The sequence below is a fragment of the Tachypleus tridentatus genome, chromosome 9 (assembly GCF_004210375.1).
Source record: "Tachypleus tridentatus isolate NWPU-2018 chromosome 9, ASM421037v1, whole genome shotgun sequence".
Classification (NCBI taxonomy): Eukaryota; Metazoa; Arthropoda; class Merostomata; order Xiphosura; family Limulidae; genus Tachypleus; species Tachypleus tridentatus.
In genome coordinates this window covers 156530756-156557809 of record NC_134833.1, presented here as the reverse complement: position 1 = coordinate 156557809, position 27054 = coordinate 156530756, and the positions used below count along the sequence as shown (strand labels likewise).

Genomic DNA, 27054 nt, shown 5'->3' with positions numbered 1-27054 from the left:
CAATATATTTATCATTAAAGAATCATACTTTATCGAACCTTTAAATGACAATGTCGTCGTTATTTCTGACAAGTTTTAGGCCTTTTCTGTCTTCTCGTGTCATATTTTATTTTATACCCTTCTTTTTCTTAGTATTTTCGAAGTGTTTTTACTACATTTGGACTTGCTTGTGGTTTAGTAAGAAAAGTGCTCATTAAATTGTTCTTATTTCTAATCTCTTCCTCACATATTTTGTCACTTTATTAAGTGTTTATGTTGGATCAAGTAACTCGTGTTCGTAGAATATTTTCAATTCCGTTGCTTTTGCACTTTCTTTTCAAGTAGAAATTAATAAAATTAATCGGTATATAAATCAAAACAAAACTATTTTACTCTGTAAAATACACAAGTACAAAATGATTACAAGGTCTGTCAATTCGACCGATAATTCAATGGAAATTTTCCTAAAAACAATGACAAATAAAATGTGCAATCAGTCCAATTCCTTGGATCAGAGCGTATGTGTAATATAATAGTGTAGTGGGTTGTTTGTCATTCCATGCGTTATTTCAAAAATTAAAGTTGCATTGCATTTGTTTTAAGCAAAAGGGGCTCACTGTAATGCATTGTTCGCAAAAATGTTTTGGATTCGTTCAATGGGTGCGTCTAGCGCAATAAAGTTTTGGAGTTTAGTAAATGGTTGTTTTGTTACTGGCTGATGTCATTGTTTCTTGTCGTTTAATTCAGCACCAGAAAAGATCGCTTATAAAGTGAACATTTGTTGACAAATGTTATTTCTATAAGAAGTGTAAAATTGAGAGATGTTCAATTCAAATAAATTTACTCGACATGTTACAGCAAAATCATGCAATTATGTAACATCGACATGAAAAAATATATGTAAACCAAAGAACAAATCTATACTTAAATAGCATTCTTTCTTCAAGCGTACTTTCCGTTCATGTTCCTTTTTTTTTACTCAGTTGACGGATGAAGACCCATTTGTTTATTTTACGAGAAATTCCTTCTCTCTCACACACACACACACAAAACATTTTTGTTTTTAACTTGTTTTTCCAGATTGACCGATTAAACAGTCTGAAGACTATTGAATCGATGTTGAAATCCTTACATAAGTACTTTGATATATAATTGTGTTTTCTATGGTTAATTGTTCAGGGTATACAGAGTGATACAGACTATTATATATATTACTAAAATATTATATGGCTTAGTTTTAATTTATAGTATTTAAATCGTAGCAAAAACTATTTGTTTCACAAAGACGTATATGCTAGTTTGACATTATTTTGCGGGCCCGGCGTGCGACTCGTAATGTGAGGGTCGCGGGTTCGCATCCCCGTCGCGTCAAACATGCTCGAACTTTCAGCCGTGGGAGAGTGATAATGTGACGGTTAATCTCACTATTCGTTGGTAAAAGAGTAGCCCAAGAGTTGGCGATGGGTGGTGATGACTAGCTGCCTTCCCTCTAGTCTTACACTGCTAAATTAGGGACGGCTAGCACAGATAGCCCTCGAGTAGCTTTGCGCAAAATTAAAAAACAAACAGACATTATTTTGCCACAAAAATAACAAAGTCGAAATAAAAACGTTTCTTTAATTTTTAATATACAGTCGTCAGCATTTTCAGACTTTCAGCTTAGACCTGTACAAAGTGCAGCCCACACAACAACAAAGGATTATAAATGAAAAGTAACATTTCTCCCGTTATATTATACCACCAGAAAATCTGTATATTAGTATCAACTTGTAAAAAGGTTATCATCTTAACCATATTTTTAGCTTACTAGTTACTTTGTAAGTTAAGATGACAGTCTCGTTACTGAGATATTTGTATAAAATGATTACGACATATTACGTTGGTCTTTCTTTTTCGAGCACGCAATTTCGTACACAGGGTAAACGATAACAGATAAATAGGTGTAAAGCCGTAATTATAGTGAATATTTTCTGGGCTAGACCAGTTTTGTACGATAACACATTTCTATACGATTTATCATCTTAATTATGTAATTCAATTCATGTAAGGCTTTGCGCCTCCTAGTAATCTAATTGAACTGAGCTATATTTTCAATATTATAATTTTGGTTGAGTATTAATGGAAAATCTCTGTCAAATATCTGAATACAAAGGTACGTGATTTATAAATACAAATAATTAACTAGTGAAGTTAATTATTATTCAATGAGTGTTTTATTTCAATATTTATTATATCTGTTATGCCTGTCAGTTACTTGGTGAGTTAATGTGTGTTTATCAAACAAAACTAAGTTGGACATAAGTAAAGTACCATTGGTGAGAATGTTTATTGAACCGTTGTTTATGAACTTAGGCCTACAACTTATGTTCAAGTGAAAGTAACATGTAAAAGTAAATTAATTCGTTATTGATACGTGGACTGGACTTCGCATTATTTTTACCAAAAAACCCGAAAGAGCCCGTCCAGTGAGTTATGAAAATATTTATGAGTTTGTACAAAAGTAAATCTAGTAAGTAAAATATTCGATTACATTGTAAAATAACATTCTTCATTGGAAAAATACACTGAATTTCACAATGAAGATTGTTATTTTACAATATTTAATATTTTCTACCTCTTATAACAAGATTGTTTGATGTTCATTTTTAAAACTATAACTGTCTGCTTTCCAATACAAAATTTAGTGTCTGGCTTAACTGGAAAAAAAACAACTATCAAATGAACACTTAAACCATACGATATTATGTTCATTTTCAATTTTCTTTTATTTAAATTTATCGTAAGTACAAGTGTGCCTAAAATAATTTTCCTATCTCTAATTGTTCTTGAATGCTAACAATAATGTTGCAAGTTTTATTTTGAATTTTGTTATGTGTTTATTAGTCAGAGGGTGCATGACGTTAAGATTGACTAAATTTGTAGAAGTAGGCCTATAAAGTTCTAAATTTAATGTTAAGAATCTAGCGATTTAGAGAAGAATCGATAAACACGATCAGGTTATAAATACAAATGAGCTAGTCAGTTAGCTAAGTAAGCTTGCAGTGAACCAAAAAACTATTGATAGCGATAAATCAGTTAGTGTTTTATTTTCAGTGACGTATCTAGATTTGTGTTAATTATCGCGTATATTTATTTGAGTTATTGATACAACTGGTTTTTGTGTTTGAAGCTGATCCTAGCAAGGACTGGTTCGTTTTTTGAAGAAGTGTTTCAGTGGTTGAAAACTTAGTGTTTCTTTCGTTTATAACGTGTTTTAGAGTTAGCATACCATTATTGTACATACATAGTGAAGGTATTTCGTGTGATGAAATACTTTAAGGCGTTTTAGACCAACATAAGAAGGCAGAGAGATGACCAGGGATTGCAGAACACCATCTATATAATCAGATGGTTGTTTGGTGAGGTAGTTGGAAGCCGAAATAATGGAGTGTCCAGGATACTTAAATTTGTGAATCTTTGGCAATAAATAAACTATTACTGACTAACTTACTAGACGTTACCATTACGGACATATTTACTGAGCATTACTACTATTGATATATTTACCAGATTTTACTGCTTATGACTTGTTTACTAAACTTTACCACTGCTTATATATTTACTTATGACATATTTACCAGACTTTACCACTGCTGACATATTTACTATACTTTACCACTACTGACATATTTATTAGACTTTACCACTACTGACATATTTACTATACTTTACCACTGCTGACATATTTACTATACTTTACCACTGCTGACATATTTACTAGACTTTACCACTACTGACATATTTACTAGACTTTACCACTACTGACATATTTACTAGACTTTACCACTGCTGACATATTTACTAGACTTTACCACTACTGACATATTTACTAGACTTTACCACTGCTGACATATTTACTAGACTTTACCACTACTGACATATTTATTAGACTTCACCACTACTGACATATTTACTAGACTTTACCACTGCTGACATATTTACTAGACTTTACGACTACTGACATATTTACTAGACTTTACCACTACTGACATATTTACTAGACTCTACCATTACTGACATATTTATTAGACTTTACCACTACTGACATATTTACTAGACTTTACCACTACTGACATATTTATTAGACTTTACCACTACTGACATATTTATTAGACTTTACCACTACCGACATATTTATTAGACTCTACCACTACTGACATATTTACTAGACTTTACCACTACTGACATATTTATTAGACTCTGCCACTACTGACATATTTATTAGACTTTACCACTACTGACATATTTACTAGACTTTACCACTACTGACATATTTACTAGACTTTACCACTACTGACATATTTATTAGACTTCACCACTACTGACATATTTACTGGACTTTACCACTGCTGACATATTTACTGGACTTTACCACTACTGACATATTTACTGGACTTACCACTACTGACATATTTACTGGACTACTGACATATTTATTGGACTTTACCACTACTGACATATTTATTGGACTTTACCACTACTGACATATTTATTGGACTTTACCACTACTGACATATTTACCACTACTGACATATTTATTGGACTTTACCACTACTGACATGACATATTTATTAGACTTTACCACTACCGACATATTTATTGGACTCTACCACTACTGACATATTTACTGGACTTTACCACTACTGACATATTTATTAGACTACTAGACTTTACCACGCCTTGCCACTACTGACTACTGACATATTTATTAGACTTTACCACTACTGACATATTTACTAGACTTTACCACTACTGACATATTTACTAGACTTTACCACTACTGACATATTTATTAGACTCTGCCACTACTGACATATTTAATAGACTCTGCCACTACTGACATATTTATTAGACTTTACCACTACTGACATATTTATTAGACTTTACCACTACTGACATATTTACTAGACTTTACCACTACTGACATATTTACTAGACTTTACCACTACTGACATATTTATTAGACTTTACCACTACTGACATATTTATTAGACTCAGCCACTACTGACATATTTACTAGACTTTACCACTACTGACATATTTACTAGACTTTACCACTACTGTCATATTTACTAGACTTTACTGCTTATGACATATTTATTAGACTTTACCACTACTGACATATTTATTAGACTTTACCACTACTGACATATTTATTAGACTTTACCACTACTGACATATTTATTAGACTCTACCACTACTGACATATTTATTAGACTCTGCCACTACTGACATATTTATTAGACTCTGCCACTACTGACATATTTATTAGACTTTACCACTACTGACATATTTACTAGACTCTCCCACTATTTACATGCTTACTAGATCTTTAGTTTCATACCCATGTAGTTCAAATTTCAACGGTTTAAAACTACAATACAACAATTCTTTCATTATTGTAACTCACCAATGTACCAGAAGTACTGATTCCTGTCCTTACGTTTCAAACAATACTACAGTTCTTGGCACGAGTTCTACCTACGCTCCCTGTTGGGAGACATCTCAGCTCCACGTTTGAATGAGTCACTCAACTACAGTGATTCTCAAACAGTGACTTGCGACCTGTTGGTAGATCGTGAGAGGCGGTTATTAACTTTCACGAACCGGAACTGTGATTACCCTAAGGTGCGTCATCAACAACATATGTGAGCGTTTACTAATTTGTCGATTATCTAACTAACTGAGCTTAGAGGTACAGACAATTTGAAAAAAAACAACCCTCATTTATTTTATCATAAACCACATATCAGAGAAAGAACACGAGAACAGATTAGTTCTATAGGAAAAGGTTCCACTGACTTCCTAGTTCCTAGACACTTTAGTTCACCTTGTCATACTAGTGTTTCCTACGTGCAAGTCCTAGTCATCAAAACCGCACAGTTAAAACGAGAGAGACTGGAAATTGGCTGAATTACCACCCAACAACAAGTCCAACCAAGAAATTAACGAAAAAATTACTTTCAAATATATTATTGTCAACACATGATTGTTTATATCGGACTTTACTCTAAACGAGTTTTATTTACCGTTTACTCTGTGTTCAATCTCATTTTAAACTTGTCTTGTTGAAAGCTTTAACGCCTTTTCGGACGGTCAACTCGCAATATGGAGATTGCGGGATCGAAACCATACACTGAGCATCTGGAAGCTTTATAATATGGTATTTAATCGCACTATTCGTTGCTAAATTGGTAGCCCAAGTGTTGGCAGTGGGTGCTATCAGCCGGCTGTCTTCCAACAGTTCAAAATTATGGATAGCATCATATAGCTTTAACAGCTTTGGCATAAACAAAACAATAAACTCTTATAAATATGTCACTGGATTATTATTTTATCCATTGTGTATTTATATATTTATTTTTCCAAAATCCACTGTTAGCTGTTTTATATTTATATATTACAGGTTTATTTTATTTCTCACCAAAGTTAAAATTATAAAGAATATCTGTGACGTAGAAGTTTAATCTCTTTCTTGATTGGCCGTACCCTTTGCTGTGGACTGCACCTTGCTTGTTTAAAGTTCTCATCAGCACAGTTTGAGTTAGCAAACGTAAGAAGTACAGTTAGACCTCTTATAACGACCATATGTATATAATAATCTAAATTCTTTTAGGTTACTTTAATGGTGACTCAAAATGAATTAAAACCCATAAATTTTAGGAGAATACAAACTTTTTTTCACAAAAAATATTTTATTGACGTTTGTTTGTTTGTTTGGAATTTCGCACAAAGCTACTCGAAGGCTATCTGTGCTAGCCGTCCTTAATTTAGCAGTGTAAGACTAGAGGGAAGGCAGTTAGTCATCACCACCCATCGCCGACTCTTGGGCTACTCTTTTACCAAGGAATAGTGGGATTGACCGTCACATTATAACGCCCCCACGGCTGAAAGGGCGAGCATGTTTGGCGCGACGGGGATGCGAACCCGCGACCCTCACATTACGAGTCGAACGTCTTAACCCACCTGGCCATGCCGGGCCTCGAACTGTCACATAATCATCTACTTGTGTGATTTCTCTGAAATGGGGCCGAAGGATGTCTGGAGGAGTCACTTGTTTTAATCTCTAACACCACTATACTGTAATGTGTTGTCCGTCATTCAGTCAGTGGACACTAAAATAACGTCACACAAGGGGTGCTTCACGTTTCAATTCATATTGTCATGAGTCAGTAAAAACTGAAAGTGATACGAATGACGAGAAGAATTATGTACACTGTAGGTTACAACACAGCATGACGTGAAGCTCAAAAGCAAAGAAAAAATATTTGTAACTCTAACTTTGGTTTTATTTACTCTTGAAACAGGGCACTTTCGGGGAACCTGCAGAAGCACAAATAGAGCGTATATTTATTCAATTCTTAAAAATCACGTAGATCATACTGTTTATAATTTTTACCTAACGTGAAACTTGAGTACATTTCTTTAAACATTAAAGGTCGAGTAATTTCACGACAATCTGTTTATGTTGTTTGTACATTTCTCCACTCCAATTCTTTAAAATTGTATAATTTGAAATTATCTGTTTTACTTGTTTGTACACAGATATAAATCTTAAAACTTGTGCACTTTAATAACAGTATATTTCTCTTCATTTAATAATTTCCTGAATTTTATATAGAATAATATTAACTGTTTATTTATTTTTTAATTTTATATACAGGGTGGCCCATAAGTTCCTACCCATTCATATATCTTATGTATCCAGTGTATCTGTGTGGTGTCCCTCATTCTCGCTGCATAATATTATGCGACGCCATGTTCTGTGAGACATTTTCCTCAACATAGCAGGGGTTATTGTTCCAAATGCCGTGGTAACAGCTGCCTTCAACTCATCATTAGTATTATTGAATACGAGGTCTGTTCAAAAAATACGCGGACTGACGTCATAAAACAAAATGTACTTTATTTAGAAGTTACAGGTCTAGGGCCCCTTCAAAGTACTCTCCTCCCCAATGCACACACTTATCCCAACGGTGTTTCCACTTGTTGAAACAGTCCTGGTACGCTTCTTTGTAATGTCCTCCAGCTCCTTCGTCGCATTTGCCTTAATCTCGGGAATCGTCTCAAATCTTCTTCCTTTCAAGGGTCTTTTGAGTTTGGGGGACAAGACAAAATCGCAAAGAGCAAGGTCAGGTGAGTAGGGGGGTGGGGAAGAACAGTGATTGAGTGTTTGGCCAAAAACTCACGAGTTCTGAGAGCTGAATTTCGCAGCAACGCGGTGCATCTTCAATTTCTCGGTCAAAATCTCGTAACAAGATCCAACTGATATTCAACACTCTTCAACAAGCTCCCTGACAGTCAGACGTCGATTTGCCCGCACCAGGGTATTGATTTTGTCGACGTGTGGGTCGTCAGTTGACGTAGAAGGACGTCCAGGACGCTCATCATCTTTAATGGACTGTCGACCATCCTTAAAACGTTCATGCCACTTGAAACATGCCGTACGCTTCATAGCAACATCACCGTAAGCCGTGTCAAGCATAGCAAAAGTTTCAGTCGCAGATTTTCCAAGTTTAACACAAAATTGCACAGCAAGTCGTTGCTCCTTCAGGTCATTCATTCTGAAATCCGCCAAACGAAAAAATCGCATTTCACTTAAAACCGCGTAGCTAATACACAAATGAAGATATCTGCAATCGGGAAATGGCGTCGTAATCAGCTGATCTGTGCGACCCTAGCGACACCAAGCGGATTCCCCTGGAACCAACTGAAGCCGCGCAATTCAAACAGTCCGCGTATTTTTTGAACAGCCCTCGTATAACATAATAACATATGGATGGGTAGTAACTTATGGGCCACCCTGTAGTATAATATTAACTGTTTATTTATTTTGTAATTTTATATAGTATAATATTAGCTGTTTATTTATTTTGTAATTTTCTTCAATTCCTTAAAATTACATAATTTATTATGTAATTTAACCCTGAAATGAATTTTGATAAACAATACTTGCAAATATCGATAGGCGTAACATATTTATTTAGCAAATAACACAAGCTAGCAGAAGAATAGGTTACATCACTTCCTGTTTACGGTAAAATTATAATTGCGTATAACTGTAAAAAATAATGTTTTATAATTTCCCCACCAGTCAGAATTCATATATGTATAAAATATTAATTCCAATATGTCATTACTAAGACAAATATTACACTGTGACGGCATTTCGTTCTTGATTTAAAATGCGGATTTAACACTTCTTTTTTAAAACTGAATTTATTCGAAAACTGCAGCTTTTACGTTTCACTCCACGAACCACTTTAACAGACTGTTTATCTATAGAACACATACTATCCTATTCTACCCACTTACGCATTTTGTATCCAAGAAATGTTTGTTTGTTTGTTTTTTGGAATTTCGCACAAAGCTACTCGAGGGCTATCTGTGCTAGCCGTCCCTAATTTAGCAGTGTAAGACTAGAGGGAAGGCAGCTAGTCATCACCACCCACCGCCAACTCTTGGGCTACTCTTTTACCAACGAATAGTGGGATTGACCGTAACATTATACGCCCCCACGGCTGGGAGGGCGAGCATGTTTAGCGCGACTCGGGCGCGAACCCGCGACCCTCGGATTACGAGTCGCACGCCTTACGCGCTTGGCCATGCCAGGCCACCAAGAAATGAATAACGCCTACAGACATGTGTTATCAATACCACTAGTTCTGTTCGAAATATCACATGCTTTGCAGGAATTTGAGGTCGTACAAAGTTCGATTGCCATATACATCATCATATGTAGTTCATTAAGAATATAAGTATTAATTTTGAGTTTGGTTTGGTTGTTGTTAAGTGTAATAACACATAACGGGTTATCTGTGCTCGCCTTTCTCACTACGTCACGTTGTAAGTTTATAGACTTACCGCTGGGGCGGGGGTAGGGTGGCATTAATATTGATTTTATTAATCAAATGATCGACAGAACAATATTTGGAGAAAAATTATTGAAAAGGTATAAAACACTTGATTATTGACTAATTTTGTGGTTCCAAATCTACCTGTCTGTCAGATACCCTGAATAAGTTTGATTACGCGAGAATTATATGGAAGTTATATAAACATTCTCTAGGGCCGAAGTTGGGTAACTGTTGAAAGTTAATACAACGTACCTGTAAAGAGATGAAAACAAAGCAGGAAAACATCCAAGGGTGGAGCAACACCGAAACTAATAGCTGTGCAAGTTTTCATGTTCGTGCAAACTTACACAAGACTACTTACGCATAACTGTTCCTAATTTTGAACTGATAAACTACATCACCCACTGCCAACTCTTGGGCTACTCTTTTACCAACAAATAATGGGTTTGACCGTCACATTATAACGCCCCCACGGCCGAAAGGGCGAGCATGTTTGATACAATGGGGATTCGAACCCGCGACTCTCAGATTATGAGAGTGTATTTAAATACGTGTATTTAAGTTTGTTTCAGAATTAAGACTGAAACCTAACGTATATATATATTTAAGATTTTAATTTCCAGATCAGGACACACCTAATTAAAAAATATTTTTATGTTTCAGTTTCAGGATTAGAACCAAAAACCAAATGTAATATACATGTGTGTATTTGAGTTTAGAATTTCAGGTTTGATGTTCATACCATAATAAAACATAATTTTATTTATGTTTTAGTGAAAAAAATAATAATGTCCATTTTAAGATGGTTCTCATTCGACGGTTTCAAATTTGTCATTTAGCTTTAAACGATCCATTTTTCTTCTATTTTTTGGTGGTGGGGGCATGATTATGGCTCTCTACTCATAATCTGTGAGTTAAAGCTTCGAAATTCTATTCGACCGAACATGGTCGCCCTTTCAGCTGTGAGAAAAAAATATATGAATCTTTATTTCACTAGGAATTATAATTCGCAGATAATTCAATAGAAAGCGCTTTCTGCTTCTATAATTTATTTGTTTTAAAAGTATTTTATTAAATAATAGTAATAAAACAATCAATGGGATATTCCATGTCAGAATATTACAAGAGAGAGTATTTCAGTTCATCTTTAAGAGCCATCTCAGTAAACTGTGACACCTCATCGTCTGTGTTTGATTAAACAGTGACGTTGTTCAATGATTTGGAAATATTTGTCACACTTGTTTCAATAACGATCATAAAATTACATTATACTTTACGTGTTATCATTCCAAACTTCCAAATCAAACCATGAAAGTGCAAACTGGCTGGTGTACTGGCATCTCCACACAGAAATTCTTTGATATAAAAAAACTAGTCATTTCTTATTCAAACTAACGTCAAGCTTAGGTGTCTTCCGGTAGGGGATCTCATTGTACGGCATTAACTGTATAAATATACATATATTTTTGTCTTACGTTATGTTCTTGTTTGTAAGATAAATACATGCTTAACTCAAAACTTCAACCTCAGGCATTTGATTTTACTTCTGGTTGTAACCGTAGTTTACTCTGCAGTAAGATAACAGGACGGTCAATATGCTCATATATCTGAAGATATTTATAGCTTCCAACACACACACACACATATCTTATTGTACAAATGGGCTAAACCAGATGTTACCAGTTGTCTTCCACACTGTATCACATCAGATGATGACCATAATGCCTTGTATCATAACCCAAGTAACGTTTTTCTTGCTATTGAGGTTTATAATAATTAAAAACGCTGTCTCATGAAATGTCTGATCATAGTGCGGGCCAAGTTATCAAGCTTTCGAGGGCCTCCTATTGGAGACCACTGAAGTATATGGTTCTGTTTTTCTTCACGCTCGCGCTTCCGAAACTTATGTTTCGTTTCCTCATTACCTGACAACTTTTTTGTTTTTAATATTTGAAGCTTTCTACTTTATAAAACGAAACTGGTAATGAATATTTACTGATTCTGTTCGAGCTGTAGATAAGTTACAGGTTTTATGTCTCTGGTATGCTTTATTGACCAAAATTGTTCCAAAAGACTGTTTATTGTGTTTTTGTAATATCGAAATCAGGATGTCTCGCTTTGCAACTGGGAGGCGTTCCAAACGAACACCATATCCAGGACCTTCTGATTACCCCGCGAGAGCTGTCCGAAATTATTCCCCATGCTAATAGGGTAAAGTGAAATCCTGCTCATTGGTTCGTGACATAACATTACCTCTACTTTCTTGGAAAGATCTGAACCATTGCCAACTGTTTGACAACAACAGTCAATACTATAAAACAAGCTGGTTTTACTAGTAGTTACTACGTCACGCTGCACTGTAGGTATCTTACAATCTTTGTTCTCATGTCCTTTGCACCTAGTAAAAAAAACAACAAATATATCTGATTTAATTGGTATCATTAGTTAACAGAACAAAAATACAACTTTTATCTCACAGGAAAACATCTAAAGTCTCATGAATATGTAGTAATTCATTTTTTGTATACCATTACTTGCGTTTCTAAAGTTGAATTTTTTTCTGTACGTAATATTTAGCCTTATATCATTGGCTAATGGTTGATGAATTCAATTTTCAAAGTACGAACTAGAAATTGTGAAATAGTCACTGGCGTTACACAAACATGGATTTAAAAATATAGAAGTATATAAATAAATGATATAATATAAATACTACAAGTACTGAAAGTTATTAAGCAAATAATAAAAGTTATAGTTTTTAAAAAACTAAAAAATTAATGGGCCTAAAATGTAAATCAAGTAAGTTTTCAATAAGAATTAATTTCAAGTAATTTCTGATGGTTATAAAAAATTGCGATAGTGATCAGGTAACGTAGTAGTTACTAGCAAGCTTTCTTATGTAACTCTTTTCTTTAAATAATTTCGTTAAGTATAACTGTAACGTTGTTCTTAAAAATCGATTCAAGGTAACGATAACAAATTAGGTTATTTTTTGTTAAACTTTTTTCTTCAAGCTAGATAAATAACATTAACTGCGCCACGCTAATTGATTCCTTCTAACAGACAAAAATAAACTTTACTATCTAGTATATTTTCTATCTACTCAAGACTTTAGAGAACTCTGTATTTATTAGAATATCTGACGTGAAAACTTTTAGAACTTTCTGAACTTAAAGTTTTGAATCTCAACATCATTATTCCAACACACAGCACCCTCCCTCTGACTCATATTTAAATTACTGATTTAAAAATATACCTTACAAAGGTACGATTTAGTTTGTTTTGAATTTTGTGCAAACGTACGGAAGAGTCATCCACGTTAACCGTGATAAGTTGTTTTTTTTTAATTTCGCACAAAGCTACTCGAGGGCTATCTGTGCCACACGTATTAACACGCTTGGCCATGCCGGGCCTAACCGTGATAAACGAGAGGGATGATGTCGAGTCAACACTATGAATCAACCGTCATATTATTGTGCCCATGAGGTTGAAAGGACGAGTAAGTTTGATGAGGAAAATTAGAACTTTTGACCTTCAGACTGTGTGCAAGTCAAGCGTCTTAATCACACAGCCTTACACTCATCGTCTTCCGCCAACAAATGATGGCATTCAAGAGGTCTTTTCGTCCTATGATGTTACAGGTTTATATTATACTGCGCTGACTAAGATATAAGTAAATTCCGAAAGTGGTTTTTCCTTTTTTGTTGATGGTGTTATCCAATAACGAATTATTTTGTATAATTTATCTATGCCAATGTATGCCGGTAAGAGATGACTGACCTGGAAAGCAGGAAAACAGTGACGAATTTTATTTTTTGAAAAAGAATTTGCTTCTCTATAATATTTCTTAGAGAAACCAAAAATCCAACACCTTATCAGTAAAAGTATACAAATCGTTTTGTAACTGTTCTATTGTTGAGCAGTTTTTGGTGTATGTTTAATAAAAATAATACGAAATGCTAAACATGCAACAATAAAGAATTAATTTATTTCTTCCTCAACGTTCGCTATAGACTACTTTCACTTTGACACAAGTTGTAGGCCTAAGTAAAAACAAACAAACATCATTTAAACACTATAAGTAGGCTAAACTTCAAATACAGTAAAAACTGAGACTACACCTAACTTAGCTGTGTTTAGATAAATAAACACATAACAAGTCATAATGAAACAAACGCAATAATTCTCATTGAATAGCTTTTCTGACACACAATTAGCAAACTCACTAAAGCTTACTGGACACTGAAAAGCTCTCAATAAATAAGTTGTAATTTTCTCAACATTTATTTGTCATATTTATAAACCATGTCCCTAATCTAGACACTAGCCAATGAAACTAAATTCTTGGCGTCCTCGTAAGCATTCCATGTATTCTAAAACTACTATTATTAACGTGCTTGATTTTAATGCTATACATTCTTCAACTAACATTTAAATTAAAAAAAAATTAAAATATAACAACAGTATACTAGTAATTTGTTCTTATTAAGCCTAATTGTTTCTGCGGTTCTTAAATCCTAATACCTTATAGTGGTGTGTGTGTGTTTTCTTATAGCAAAACCACATAGGGCTATCTGATGAACCCACTGAGGGGAATCGAACCCCTGATTTTAGCGTTGTAAATCCGGAGACTTACCGCTGGACTAGCGGGGGTCTGTATAGGGGTGGTACGAAGTGTATTATGATTTTCATAGATGAAGAGTCAAAACTTCACGAACTATACCTGCATCATCAAATAACTGTATATTCACGACAAGTTTGGATAAATGTTTGTATTTTTATCAACTTACTCTGTGATAGTCGATAAAAACAACGTTATTTAAAGAAGACAGCACCACAACAATGGTCATTACTGTTTTATTTACTTTCTTTTGTTTTGCGAAAATTCTTATTTTGATATAATTAATTCTCCTTCAGCACACTCTCGCGGTTTTTTAGTAATCATTTGGTTTACACAAGTATTCGTTCTTTCCATATTTTAAATAACAAGAGAAACATGCCAAGATTAATGTTGCCATTTTAGGCCTAGCTGATCTACAGAAATATTAAGTGTGGAAACCTCATATATAGTATGAAATTCGCAATAAACATGGATATACATTACATTTTAGAAAAAAAATAGATAAATACTTATCGGTATCAAACTCCACGCACTGCTGTGCAATATATACTTTATTTAATGAAAAAAATAGATAAATAATTTAGTATACAAACATCTCACTGTATTTTTGTAATTTATTTATTTCAAAGTTAAATTTCCAAAATAAAATCCTATGAATGACAGCTGAACGTTAAGCCTATTACTTATAGGAATTATCTTAACATTCTAGAGATTATTTTTAAACCAACATGTATCCCAGTGGCGCAGTGGTATTTCTGCGGATTCACACCCCTAGAAACCAGATTTCGATACATGTGGTGGGCAGAACACAGATAGTCCATTTTATAGCTTTGTGCTTAATTCCAAATAAACCAATGTTTCGCGTTTGCGGCTTCTTCAACGTTAATATACATAACTGATTGGAATTACATTCGAAAAGACGAAACGTTGATTAAAACAATTGTCTGAAGATTAAATAGCACAAAAATTCAAACAACTTAGCTCTTCCATGCCCTTTTACTCCCAGCTACACAAATGATTAAAAAAAAACGTTTATGGAAAGGTACTAAACTTAATAAACTTTATTGTTTTAAACAATCGGCTCTGCAGTGGCACAGCTGCATGTCTTTCGACATACAACATAGAAATCAGGTTTAGATATCTGTAATGGGCAGAGCACAGATAATCCTTTGTGTAGCTTTGTGCTTAATTACAAACAAATAAAACCTAAACGATCGAAAAGAAGAATTTGTAGGCTAAGTTTAGACTTGGACACGAGGAGACATTATGACCATATATATTATGGTCACTATAATTTGTACATATATATTACATTTCCACTAACTTACGCCTTCAAGTAGGCCTTTGTAAAAGATGACTGGGCCTGGCATGGCCAGGTGGGTTAAGGCGTTTGACCTCGTCACACCAAACATGTTCGCCTTTACAGCCGTGGGGGGCGTTATAATGTGACGGTCAATCCCACTATGTGTTGATAAAAGAGTAGCCCAAGAGTTGGTGGTGGGTGGTGATCGCTAGCTGCCTTCCCTCCAGTCTCACACTGCAAAATAAGGGACGGCTGGCGCAAATAGCTCTCGAGTAGATTTGCGCGAAATTCAAAACAAACAAACATAAGACGTATGACATCGGTTCAGTAGGTTGTGTGTCGGATCATTTAACTCCACATAACGGGGAAGCCACAACACTGCCATATTGAGAGTCTTAAAAAATACCTCAAATAAAGTTTTTGGTATTACAGAAGTCACTATGCAAAATAATTTATTTTTCCAACCGGAATCATGCATAACTTAAACAAGACTATCTTTTAATATCTGTAGATTCTACAGATATTATTTTCTTTTTTACTTGATCAGTAAAAAAAAATTATAAGTTCTATAAAAGCCTAATGTGAGAGTTCCCATTAATATAAAATGTTTGTTTGTTTCGTGATGACGAGAAACCCATTTGAAGTAAAAAATGTATTTCAAGACGGCTGACATGGGTATTAAAACTTTTATTAAAGTAGAGAACAACGTTTTGATCTCTATTTTATATTAATAGAAGTTTTAATACCCACACCAGCAGTCTTGAAATACATGTTTGTTATTAAGCACAGGGTCACCACAAGTATTGAAATCTGATTTTAAGTGAAGTAAGCCTGCTGGGTCACAAGAGGATGGGATAGTCATAGTAGAAGAGATTTACATACCAAATTTGGTATGGAGGTTCATTGGGTTTATAGGGAGATACATACAAATTTTCAGTTTTGCAGCTTTTATGGGCGTTTTTTTTTTTTTTTTTTTTTTTTTTGACTGAAGACCACCTGGACTGAATTTGTTTTAAAGGACAGAACTAAGCCTGCTACAGGGAAGAGAGGAGTTTTCTAAATAATTTCTTCCATGGTATTGATTGATCTGGTTACATACATGGAAGCAACTTTTTATGTCCTAAAATAACTTCCATTAATCACGAATTTACATAACTTTCGTCCAGAGGACGGATACGCCAGCTAGTATAACGTTAAAATTATATTATATTTATGTCTGAAGTACGTTATGTAACGTTCTGCTTTGTACCCGTTTAAAACGTTGCTTGCCAGAATGAAAGCTCAATAATGGTGATTGGGGAATCTGAGTTGAACTTCCTAACATTTCTACGATATTTTAAATAGTCCCCAGTGGAACAGCTGTAGGTATACGAAGTTCAACACTAAAAACTGGGTTTCAATACCTGTGACGAGCAGAACACAGATAGCCCATTGTGTAGTTTTTGCACTTAAATACAAACAAACAAACACGCATTGGAAACACTGATCGATAACATTAGCAGGACATTTACTCAGTGGTCCATCCGGTAAAACAAAGAAAAAAACATTTTGTGAGATATTTGACCTTGATGGTAGGAGATCAAGGTCATAAAGGAATTCGTCCTATGATTCGGTCATATCCTCACAAATTTACACCTTCTGGCCAGAATGAAAAGGGTAAAGACCTGGTTGCACTCGCCGTCTCACTTTTTAAAAACGTAATTTAATCGCCAGCGAAAACGGTAATCACATCATAGAGATGTTTTATGACCGGCAATTTAGAATTTCCAAGACATAAATATCCCTTGTATTAATGGCATTGGGAAATAAACAAACATGGATCAACTTGATGCACCAGAACTATTCAGAAAGAAACTTGCAGAAAGTTTTACTCCTGTAGTAGTAAGACAAGTGTTTCGTCTTAAAAAAGATGAAAGTCCATGAACATGTAGGTCAGTAGCAAAAGTCATAGACTTGTTTTAGGGAATATTACCTCACATAATATAAAGTATTTCATCTAGAAAAGTGACAAAAATCACGTGTACACAAGTTGCTTTCACGACATATCTTTAAGCAGCTGAAGAAATCAAACTGAGTTAGGTCGTCAAACGCATTGTCTATGGATTTCTGTGCGAGCAGACTGCGGAAACGAGTGCTAGTCAACCGTCATCTCTGTATGCTAGATGAATTATGGACATTTTACCGGGAAGAATGGTGTGTTTTGGACATTCCAACCGCACGATGATGCCTTTTGTAATTTACACTTTAGGATACTAATAAGATGCGTGATTGACAGATACAAAAGAGTTGGACGTGACGACATAAACTGTAACGACGTGATGAGGATCCAAAATCGGTTTAATATACTATATTACACTTTTATATTTGTTTATTATAAATGTCATTTAGAGCATTTTGATTAACAGATATTTAACAAGAAAACGTAACAAATAACTGATTAAGCAATTAAACAGTTTCACGTAAGCAGGTTGTTATTTTACAGGGAAGCCAATAATGTTTATTTCAACAGAAAGCATCACGTTAATTATATTTATAACAGTATTATAAACATGTTATTGTTTAACACAACGGCTCAGAATAATATTATGAGAACGATACGCAAACAGTTAAGAGTGAAAATAAGTTTGAATGTCGGATTTGTTTTTCTTACACTGTTTCAGTACTTGCTGTTGGCTCGTGATGTTCTGCTTCAAGTCGGGTTCTTCCAGCCAGTATAATTATATGGTCTTTGTATTTCCCGCTCTTCATGTGGATATATACAATCACTGGAACTTTACCAAAAGAAAACAATGACCAAAACATTTTAGAAACGTGAAATTATCTTTAAAAAAATCTTACCATTTTTCCTCCTTTTTATTTTAATGACTAAAGTAGTTTTATTTTTATAATAAATTATACAGTGACTTTTTTATGCAATGCTACAACTTTAACAACTGGTAATTACGTTTGTTTGTTTGTTTCCTTTCGAGTGTATGTGCACTAGTCGTCACTAAGTTACTAGTTTAAGACTAGAGGGAAAGCAGCAAGTCATCACCACCCATCGTCAACTCTTTGGCTACTCTTTTATCAACGAATAGTGGGATTAACCGTAAAGTTATAACGACCATACAGCTAAAAGAGCGAGCATGTTTGGTGGGACGGGATTCGAACCCCCGCCCCCTCAGATTGAGAGTCAAGCGCCCTAACCAACTGGCTATGAATAATTACATAGAGCATGGTAGTAGTGCTTGTTAATCCATGTTTCGAACCGATGTTCATGTTTCCAAGATTACAGTTCCATTTGTAATGCTCCAAAACAAAATTAACTCAAGTAGAAACACACGAGTTATCTCTAGTCTGTTAATGGTTTACTCAACATTTATATCAGTTTGCATCCAGTGTTTCTCGAAATTTAAAGTTATCCATACTGTTCAGTCAGGAACAGTCACACAATTTAGAACGACCATTTTATAGGCAGTTTGGCGTTGCTTAAGGGTTAATTTACTCGGATTGTGAATCGGTAAATTTATGGTTCGCTTCCCATTGACGCAAAAGCGCTCTCCGCACTCTAAGGACGTGACCACATTGTAAGAATGCCAGTTAATTACCAATATTCAGAGGATCTGATGTGGCTTGGTGGTTAGGGTGCTAGGCTCGCGCAGGGTGGCTGGTTCGAACATGCTCTTTTTCTAGCCTTAGGAATGTTATGATGTCCTAGTCAATCCCACATTTCATTGGTAAAAGAATAACCCAAAAGTAGACGGCGAAGTTACTGATTAGCTAGCTGCCTTTCCTCTAGTCTCTCATTGCTAAATTAGGGACGGTTAGCGCAGATAATGTCCACGTATCTTTGCGCGAAATTCAAAACAAACAAACCCATTATTCGGTTAGAAAAGATTAATCAAAAAGGTACTTGTGGGTAGTTTCAAACTAAAGGCTAAATGAAAGTACTTTTATGTAGCTTAACGCAAACATTCTGAAATAAAAAAAAACATTTCATTTGACTATTATAAAAATTATACTTGTTTATTTGAAGTTAAGCACAAAGCAGCACAGTAGGATGTCTGTGCTCTGCTCATCACCCAATATTAGACACACGCAGCAATGGAACTAGTCTTTGGACTTTTGCTGGTAACCACTCTAACACTTAATCATTTGTTTGAGTTTAGTACTTACTAAACTTATGCGGACTTCCGAACAAACAAAAGAACAACTATCCGTTCTTAATTTAGCAGTGGACCAGAGGAAAGGCAGCTAGTGATCATTACCCACCGCCATCTCTTGGGCCACTCTTTTACTAACGAATAGTGGGATTGACTGTCACACTGTAACGCCCCCACGGCTAAAAGGGCGAGCATGTTTGGTGTGACGGGGATTCGAACCCGTGACCCTTGGATTACGAGTCGAATGCCTTCATCACCTGGCCACGTCAGGCCCTCTCAATAAGAAAACACACAAAGCCATACTGAGCTATGTGCTGAGTCCACCGAGGGGAATCGAACCCTCTGCTTCATAAAAGTAAAAGTGTTCAATTGCGCAACTCCTAGATATATTACCTGCGACTTGATTTTATAGTCGAAATTGACAAAATAATATTTTGTATGTATAAATTGAAGGCGACATCATGCAGCAATTACTAAAATATAAAGATTTATCTCGGTATTACCATCTAAAAATATGGTAAACTAAATAAATTTAGGAATAACTTAGGCACTAATATGGTTTTAAACTGATTTTCCCTCTTTGACAACAAAATATCCTTATTTCAAAGAAAATCAGATATATGTTTATATAATTTGTTTATGATTGTACACAAAGCTATATAATCAGCATTCTGTATTACGCCTACCACGGATATCGAAACCCGGCTTTAAGCATATACAACTTTAAAATTGCCACTGAACTGGTGGAAGGCAAACTTTGTTTTTAAACAAAACCAAAACCTAAAATAATTTGTTTCCAACACCTTAAAGAACGTAAAGATTCGTCGTAAAATATTTTATGTCACTGGCCTAAAATTTACCACTTTTTTTTATTTCTAAGTTGGTGATAAGGAGAATTGGTCACACTGTTCTGAGCTGTGGATAGCACCAGTTAGCCACACGGTTTTCAGGGGGTGATATAAAGAAACAAGTAAATTGGTCTCAGCTGGTCCTAAAATGGATTTGGTTACTCTATGTTAAAAAACGTGCTTTCGCATTAACAAACATAATATTACTGATTCTGCGAACTTAAAACGCGTGTTGTCATAGTGAAGTTACATATGAGTTAAGTTGACTTTGGTCAGTGTTTGAGAATTATTCGGATCTCCATTACCTTAGATTACACTATTTTTATATTTCTGAAACACAAAACTGGTTGAAGGTAAATATCTACGCAAATCCAACACCTCCATTAACACTGAAGAAGATGGATAGGGTTCATATACGCATGACGTCAACCTTTAAAAAAACTTTTGAATACGATTGGTCAAGAACCCTCACCAACATCCGCCTACTTACTGACATCACACAACCTACGCACAGCGAATGGTCCTTCCATTCGTTAGAACACTGCAGCTGTCTGTATATATATATATATATATATCACTGTTTGTTCAACTGAAACAAACGAAAGCGCTTCAGCCATTTCTAGTATGAATAACAATAATTTGTAAAAGAAAACTGGATTTCTAGTATAATATATATAGAATCAGACAGATTCAGCTAACAACAAAAACTGTTACCTTCTAGAAACTTGTGGTGAGTATAACTTAGTTGATGATGTAGTGTTCTTCATTATACCTTAAAGTGGAATAAGATGGGGACTTGTTAAATAATGATAACTTGATGATGTAGTGTTCCTCGTTAAACCTTAAAGTGGAATAAGATGGGGACTTGTTAAATGATGATAACTTGATGATGTAGTGTTCCTCGTTATACCTTAAAGTGGAATAAGATGGGGACTTGTTAAATGATGATAACTTGATGATGTAGTGTTCTACATTATACCTTAAAGTGGAATAAGATGGGGACTTGTTAAATGATGATAACTTGATGATGTAGTGTTCCTCGTTATACCTTAAAGTGGAATAAGATGGGGACTCGTTAAATGATGATAACTTGATGATGTAGTGTTCCTCGTTATACCTTAAAGTGGAATAAGATGGGGACTTATTAAATGATGATAACTTGATGATGTAGTGTTCCTCGTTATACCTTAAAGTGGAATAAGATGGGGACTTGTTAAATGATGATAACTTGATGATGTAGTGTTCTACATTATACCTTAAAGTGGAATAAGATGGGGACTTGTTAAATGATGATAACTTGATGATGTAGTGTTCCTCGTTATACCTTAAAGTGGAATAAGATGGGGACTTGTTAAATAATGATAACTTGATGATGTAGTGTTCTACGTTATACCTTAAAGTGGAATAAGATGGGGACTTGTTAAATGATGATAACTTGATGATGTAGTGTTCCTCGTTATACCTTAAAGTGGAATAAGATGGGGACTTGTTAAATGATGATAACTTGATGATGTAGTGTTCCTCGTTATACCTTAAAGTGGAATAAGATGGGGACTTGTTAAATGATGATAACTTGATGATGTAGTGTTCCTCGTTATACCTTAAAGTGGAATAAGATGAGGACTAGTTAAATAATGATAACTTGATGATGTAGTGTTCTACGTTATACCTTAAAGTGGAATAAGATGGGGACTTGTTAAATGATGATAACTTGATGATGTAGTGTTCTACGTTATACCTTAAAGTGGAATAAGATGGGGACTTGTTAAATAATGATAACTTGATGATGTAGTGTTCCTCGTTATACCTTAAAGTGGAATAAGATGGGGACTTGTTAAATGATGATAACTTGATGATGTAGTGTTCCTCGTTATACCTTAAAGTGGAATAAGATGGGGACTTGTTAAATGATGATAACTTGATGATGTAGTGTTCCTCGTTATACCTTAAAGTGGAATAAAATGGGGACTTGTTAAATGATGATAACTTGATGATGTAGTGTTCCTCGTTACACCTTAAAGTGGAATAAAATGGGGACTTGTTAAATGATGATAACTTGATGATGTAGTGTTCTTCGTTACACCTTAAAGTGGAATAAGATGGGGACTTGTTAAATGATGATAACTTGATGATGTAGTGTTCCTCGTTACACCTTAAAGTAGAATAAGATAAGGACTTGTTAAATAATGATAACTTGATGATGTAGTATTCTACGTTATACCTTAAAGTGGAATAAGATGGGGACTTGTTAAATGATGATAACCTGATGATGTAGTGTTCCTCGTTACACCTTAAAGTGGAATAAGATAAGGACTTGTTAAATAATGATAACTTGATGATGTAGTGTTCTACGTTATACCTTAAAGTGGAATAAGATGGGGACTTGTTAAATGATGATAACTTGATGATGTAGTGTTCCTCGTTATACCTTAAAGTGGAATAAGATGAGGACTAGTTAAATGATGATAACTTGATGATGTAGTGTTCTACGTTATACCTTAAAGTGGAATAAGATGGGGACTTGTTAAATAATGATAACTTGATGATGCAGTGTTCTTCGTTATATCTTAAAGTGGAATAAGATGAGGACTAGTTAAATGATGATAACTTGATGATGTAGTGTTCTACGTTACACCTTAAAGTGGAATAAGATGAGGACTAGTTAAATGATGATAACTTGATGATGTAGTGTTCTACGTTATACCTTAAAGTGGAATAAGATGGGGACTTGTTAAATGATGATAACTTGATGATGTAGTGTTCCTCGTTATACCTTAAAGTGGAATAAGATGAGGACTAGTTAAATGATGATAACTTGATGATGTAGTGTTCTACGTTACACCTTAAAGTGGAATAAGATGAGGACTAGTTAAATGATGATAACTTGATGATGTAGTGTTCTACGTTACACCTTAAAGTGGAATAAGATGAGGACTAGTTAAATGATGATAACTTGATGATGTAGTGTTCTACGTTATACCTTAAAGTGGAATAAGATGAGGACTAGTTAAATGATGATAACTTGATGATGTAGTGTTCTACGTTATACCTTAAAGTGGAATAAGATGGGGACTTGTTAAATAATGATAACTTGATGATGTAGTGTTCTACGTTACACCTTAAAGTGGAATAAAATGGGGACTTGTTAAATAATGATAACTTGATGATGTAGTGTTCTACGTTACACCTTAAAGTGGAATAAAATGGGGACTTGTTAAATGATGATAACTTGATGATGTAGTGTTCTACGTTACACCTTAAAGTGGAATAAGATGAGGACTTGTTAAATGATGATAATTGAAGAATTAAAAACATGATGTAATACTGAAGTAAAATCAAAGAATTAGGTGGAGAACACGGGACTAGATCTAAACAATTAGGTAGAGAACACGGGACTAGATCCAAACAATTAGGTAGAGAACACGGGACTAGATCCAAACAATTAGGTAGAGAACACGGGACTAGATCCAAACAATTAGGTAGAGAACACGGGACTAGATCCAAACAATTAAGTAGAGAACACGGGACTAGATCCAAACAATTAGGTAGAGAACACGGGACTAGATCCAAACAATTAGGTAGAGAACACGGGACTAGATCCAAACAATTAGGTAGAGAACACGGGACTAGATCCAAACAATTAGGTGTGGACCACGGGACTAGATCCAAAGAATTAGGTGTGGACCACTGGACTAGATGCAAACATTTAGGTGGAGAACACGGGACTAGATTCAAACAATTAGGTGGAGAACACGGGACTAGCTCCAAACAATTAGGTAGAGAACACGGGACTAGATCCAAATAATTAGGTGTGGACCACGGGAGTAGATCCAAACAATTAGGTGTGGACCACGGGACTAGATCCAAACAATTAGGTAGAGAACACGGGACTAGATCGAAACAATTAGGTGTGAAACACGAGACTAGATCCAAACACTTGCGTATAGGTACCACGGTAATAGATTTAAACAGACAAACAAATAAAGTTGATATCAACAACACAGAAACCACGAAATTATATCCACATTCCAATTACTGTCAAAAGAGATTCTTAGTACATAGTATAATACTTCCTCATAATAAGGCTTGCCTTTTGTACTCGTCGTAAGTCAGTTCGAGTAAGAAGTCTGTACAAAACGCCAGGTTTTTATTCCCCATTCATTTTAGACGAGGCACTTCTTTGAGTGACACTATATAGCAGTAAAAAAGCGTAAAGAAATATAATTTATTATGTTTTAGTTTCTCTTCAGTGCAACCAAAAAAAAAAGTAAAATGGTAGTATGGTAGCGCCATCTGTTGATCGCGATAAATTTGCTCTTGGTAATAAACGTAAAATATCCGATAGCCATATAGTTGACAAGGACAAATTGTTTCTTTCAGAATTCCATTTATTTCAAGTTTTGAAGTGAAAAGAAAACACAAAAAGAAGCAAACAAAAGAACAAAATTAAATGTAAGTTGGATTTTGTTTTCAGTAATTATGATATTTGTTTTGCAGAAAATGTTAATTGGGTAATTTTTGTGCCTTTACCTGTACTTAGGATATTAGTTATTCATTTGTCATGAAGAGAAAGGTAACAAATTTCATAAAACGATATAACATATAAAAATGACTTGTCGAGAAGACCGATAGTAATAAGGTTTAATTGAGGATAAACATTTTAACAGAGTGTCCAATATTTTGTCCATTTCGAGTAGCAAAGGCAGCGACAGTATGCAAGAACATTGAGCATAGATTTTTAAAAGAATTAGGAAATATTTCATGTAATTATCTGATACACGAATTACAATCAATAAACATTACACGTAAATTTTAAGATTTTAGGTTTTCTGTGTCCCCCGCTAGTACAGCGGTAAGTCTACGGATTTACGACGCTAAAATCAGGGACTCAGTTCCACTGGGTGGGCTCAGCAGGTAGCCCGGTGTGGCTTTGCTGTAAGAAAACACACAGATTTTCCGTGTTCAATTTTCTAACTACTAGATGGAAGCACTTATCGTTAACGTATGCAAACAAGATAACGCATCGCACTATGAGGAAACTTAGATTAAAATTTAGCTTTGCGCGAAATTCAAAACAAACTAAATCTTACATAGGTAGTACTATTATCGCTTACTTGATATTGAAAAGCTAATTAATTAGTATGCTTACGACTACAGTAAACGTCTCTCCATTTTTATGGTGCTCTTTTCCTTGAAAGCGTAGATATTTTGTGCACGTTGTTTTTACTTAAGTGACAAAAATACATTCAATTTTAAAATTAATATTGATATTTTCCCACTACTGTTTTGTTTCAGATGGTATCCAACATGTTCATCTCAAATATCTGTTTGCTGTCACTTCTTATCGTGATTGTTTCTCTACCTACTTCTGGGGCCCAGAAACCTGTGGACTTTACTTACGAAGAAATTAATCCCCCAAAGTTGCTGCACAAAATCACTAATAAGTGTGCTATTAGAAGCGCCCACCGTACCCTCTGTGAGCGATGTGCCAAGACAGTTGATAGCACGGAGGTGTACATCAAATGCTGTAATGGAGAAAAGAAAGTTGAAAACTGGTGTTTTAAGTTTCTGACCTACAACTTAAACATTACATAGTTATCACAACTCTCTTGCATAACGTTAACTGGTAACAGTAGAGAATTTCGGACATGCCTGCCTGTCATATTTCTAAAGTAGTTTTCTTCTTATGAACTCTAAATAACACAAAACTTTGCATGCAACTTTCTATGAGTATCATCTAAGGAGGTCCTTATAGCTCTTTCAACTGTTTTATTTCGTTTACACATTTTCTATAAAGCAATTGAAACACTCCTGTCAACACTTTACGTTATTAATTGTTAACTGAGTGAAGAGAAAGGTTCACGTTAAAATACCTCCAAAACATTCCAGTTAGGCTTAACGTTATAATTATTAATTTATTGTAATTATTTGTTATTAATATTTTTCAGTAAATATGTATTTTAAATAAAATCTTTATTTGTTTTATTTCAAAAGAGTTTCCTTCTTTTTAAGCACTGTTAAACCTCACTATAATACCTGTAATAATGTTAGAAATCTGTTTGACTTCATGTGAAAATTAGTGACACATCTGTGGTCGTTCCTTAGCGTTCCGATGTTATATATCAACAAATAAATTAAAATAATAAAACCATAAAACTAGAGGAGAACAAAATTTTTATCGGTGTGAAATATGACGCTGTGTTTTCTTATGTACGTAAACACATAATTGTATGTTTTCATTCCGAAAAAGAGATTAAGGCTATTT

The 27054-nt window shown here is 34.6% G+C and overlaps 1 protein-coding gene and 1 long non-coding RNA gene across 3 annotated transcripts in view; one reads left to right on the top strand and one right to left on the bottom strand.

Moving 5' to 3' along the window:
- Positions 1-26589, top strand: part of LOC143226739 (uncharacterized) — a 41590-nt gene extending 15001 nt beyond the window's left edge. Inside the window, exons 1-3 of one of the 2 annotated variants that reach the window (XR_013014726.1) lie at positions 21363-21519; positions 25170-25241; positions 26085-26589. This is a non-coding gene — a long non-coding RNA (uncharacterized LOC143226739). Of the gene's footprint in view, positions 1-21362; positions 21520-25169; positions 25242-26084 lie in introns of those variants that run through there. The other variant, XR_013014727.1, reaches the window with a different exon arrangement.
- On the bottom strand, positions 10923-18572 carry LOC143226738 (uncharacterized). Its single transcript, XM_076458102.1, has 2 exons — positions 18450-18572; positions 10923-12273 (listed from the first exon to the last, which is right to left on the bottom strand). The coding sequence occupies exons 1-2, from the start codon at positions 18545-18547 to the stop codon at positions 11979-11981; spliced, it is 393 nt and encodes a 130-aa protein (XP_076314217.1). The 5' UTR covers positions 18548-18572; the 3' UTR covers positions 10923-11978.
- Positions 26590-27054: the final 465 nt, after the last annotated feature.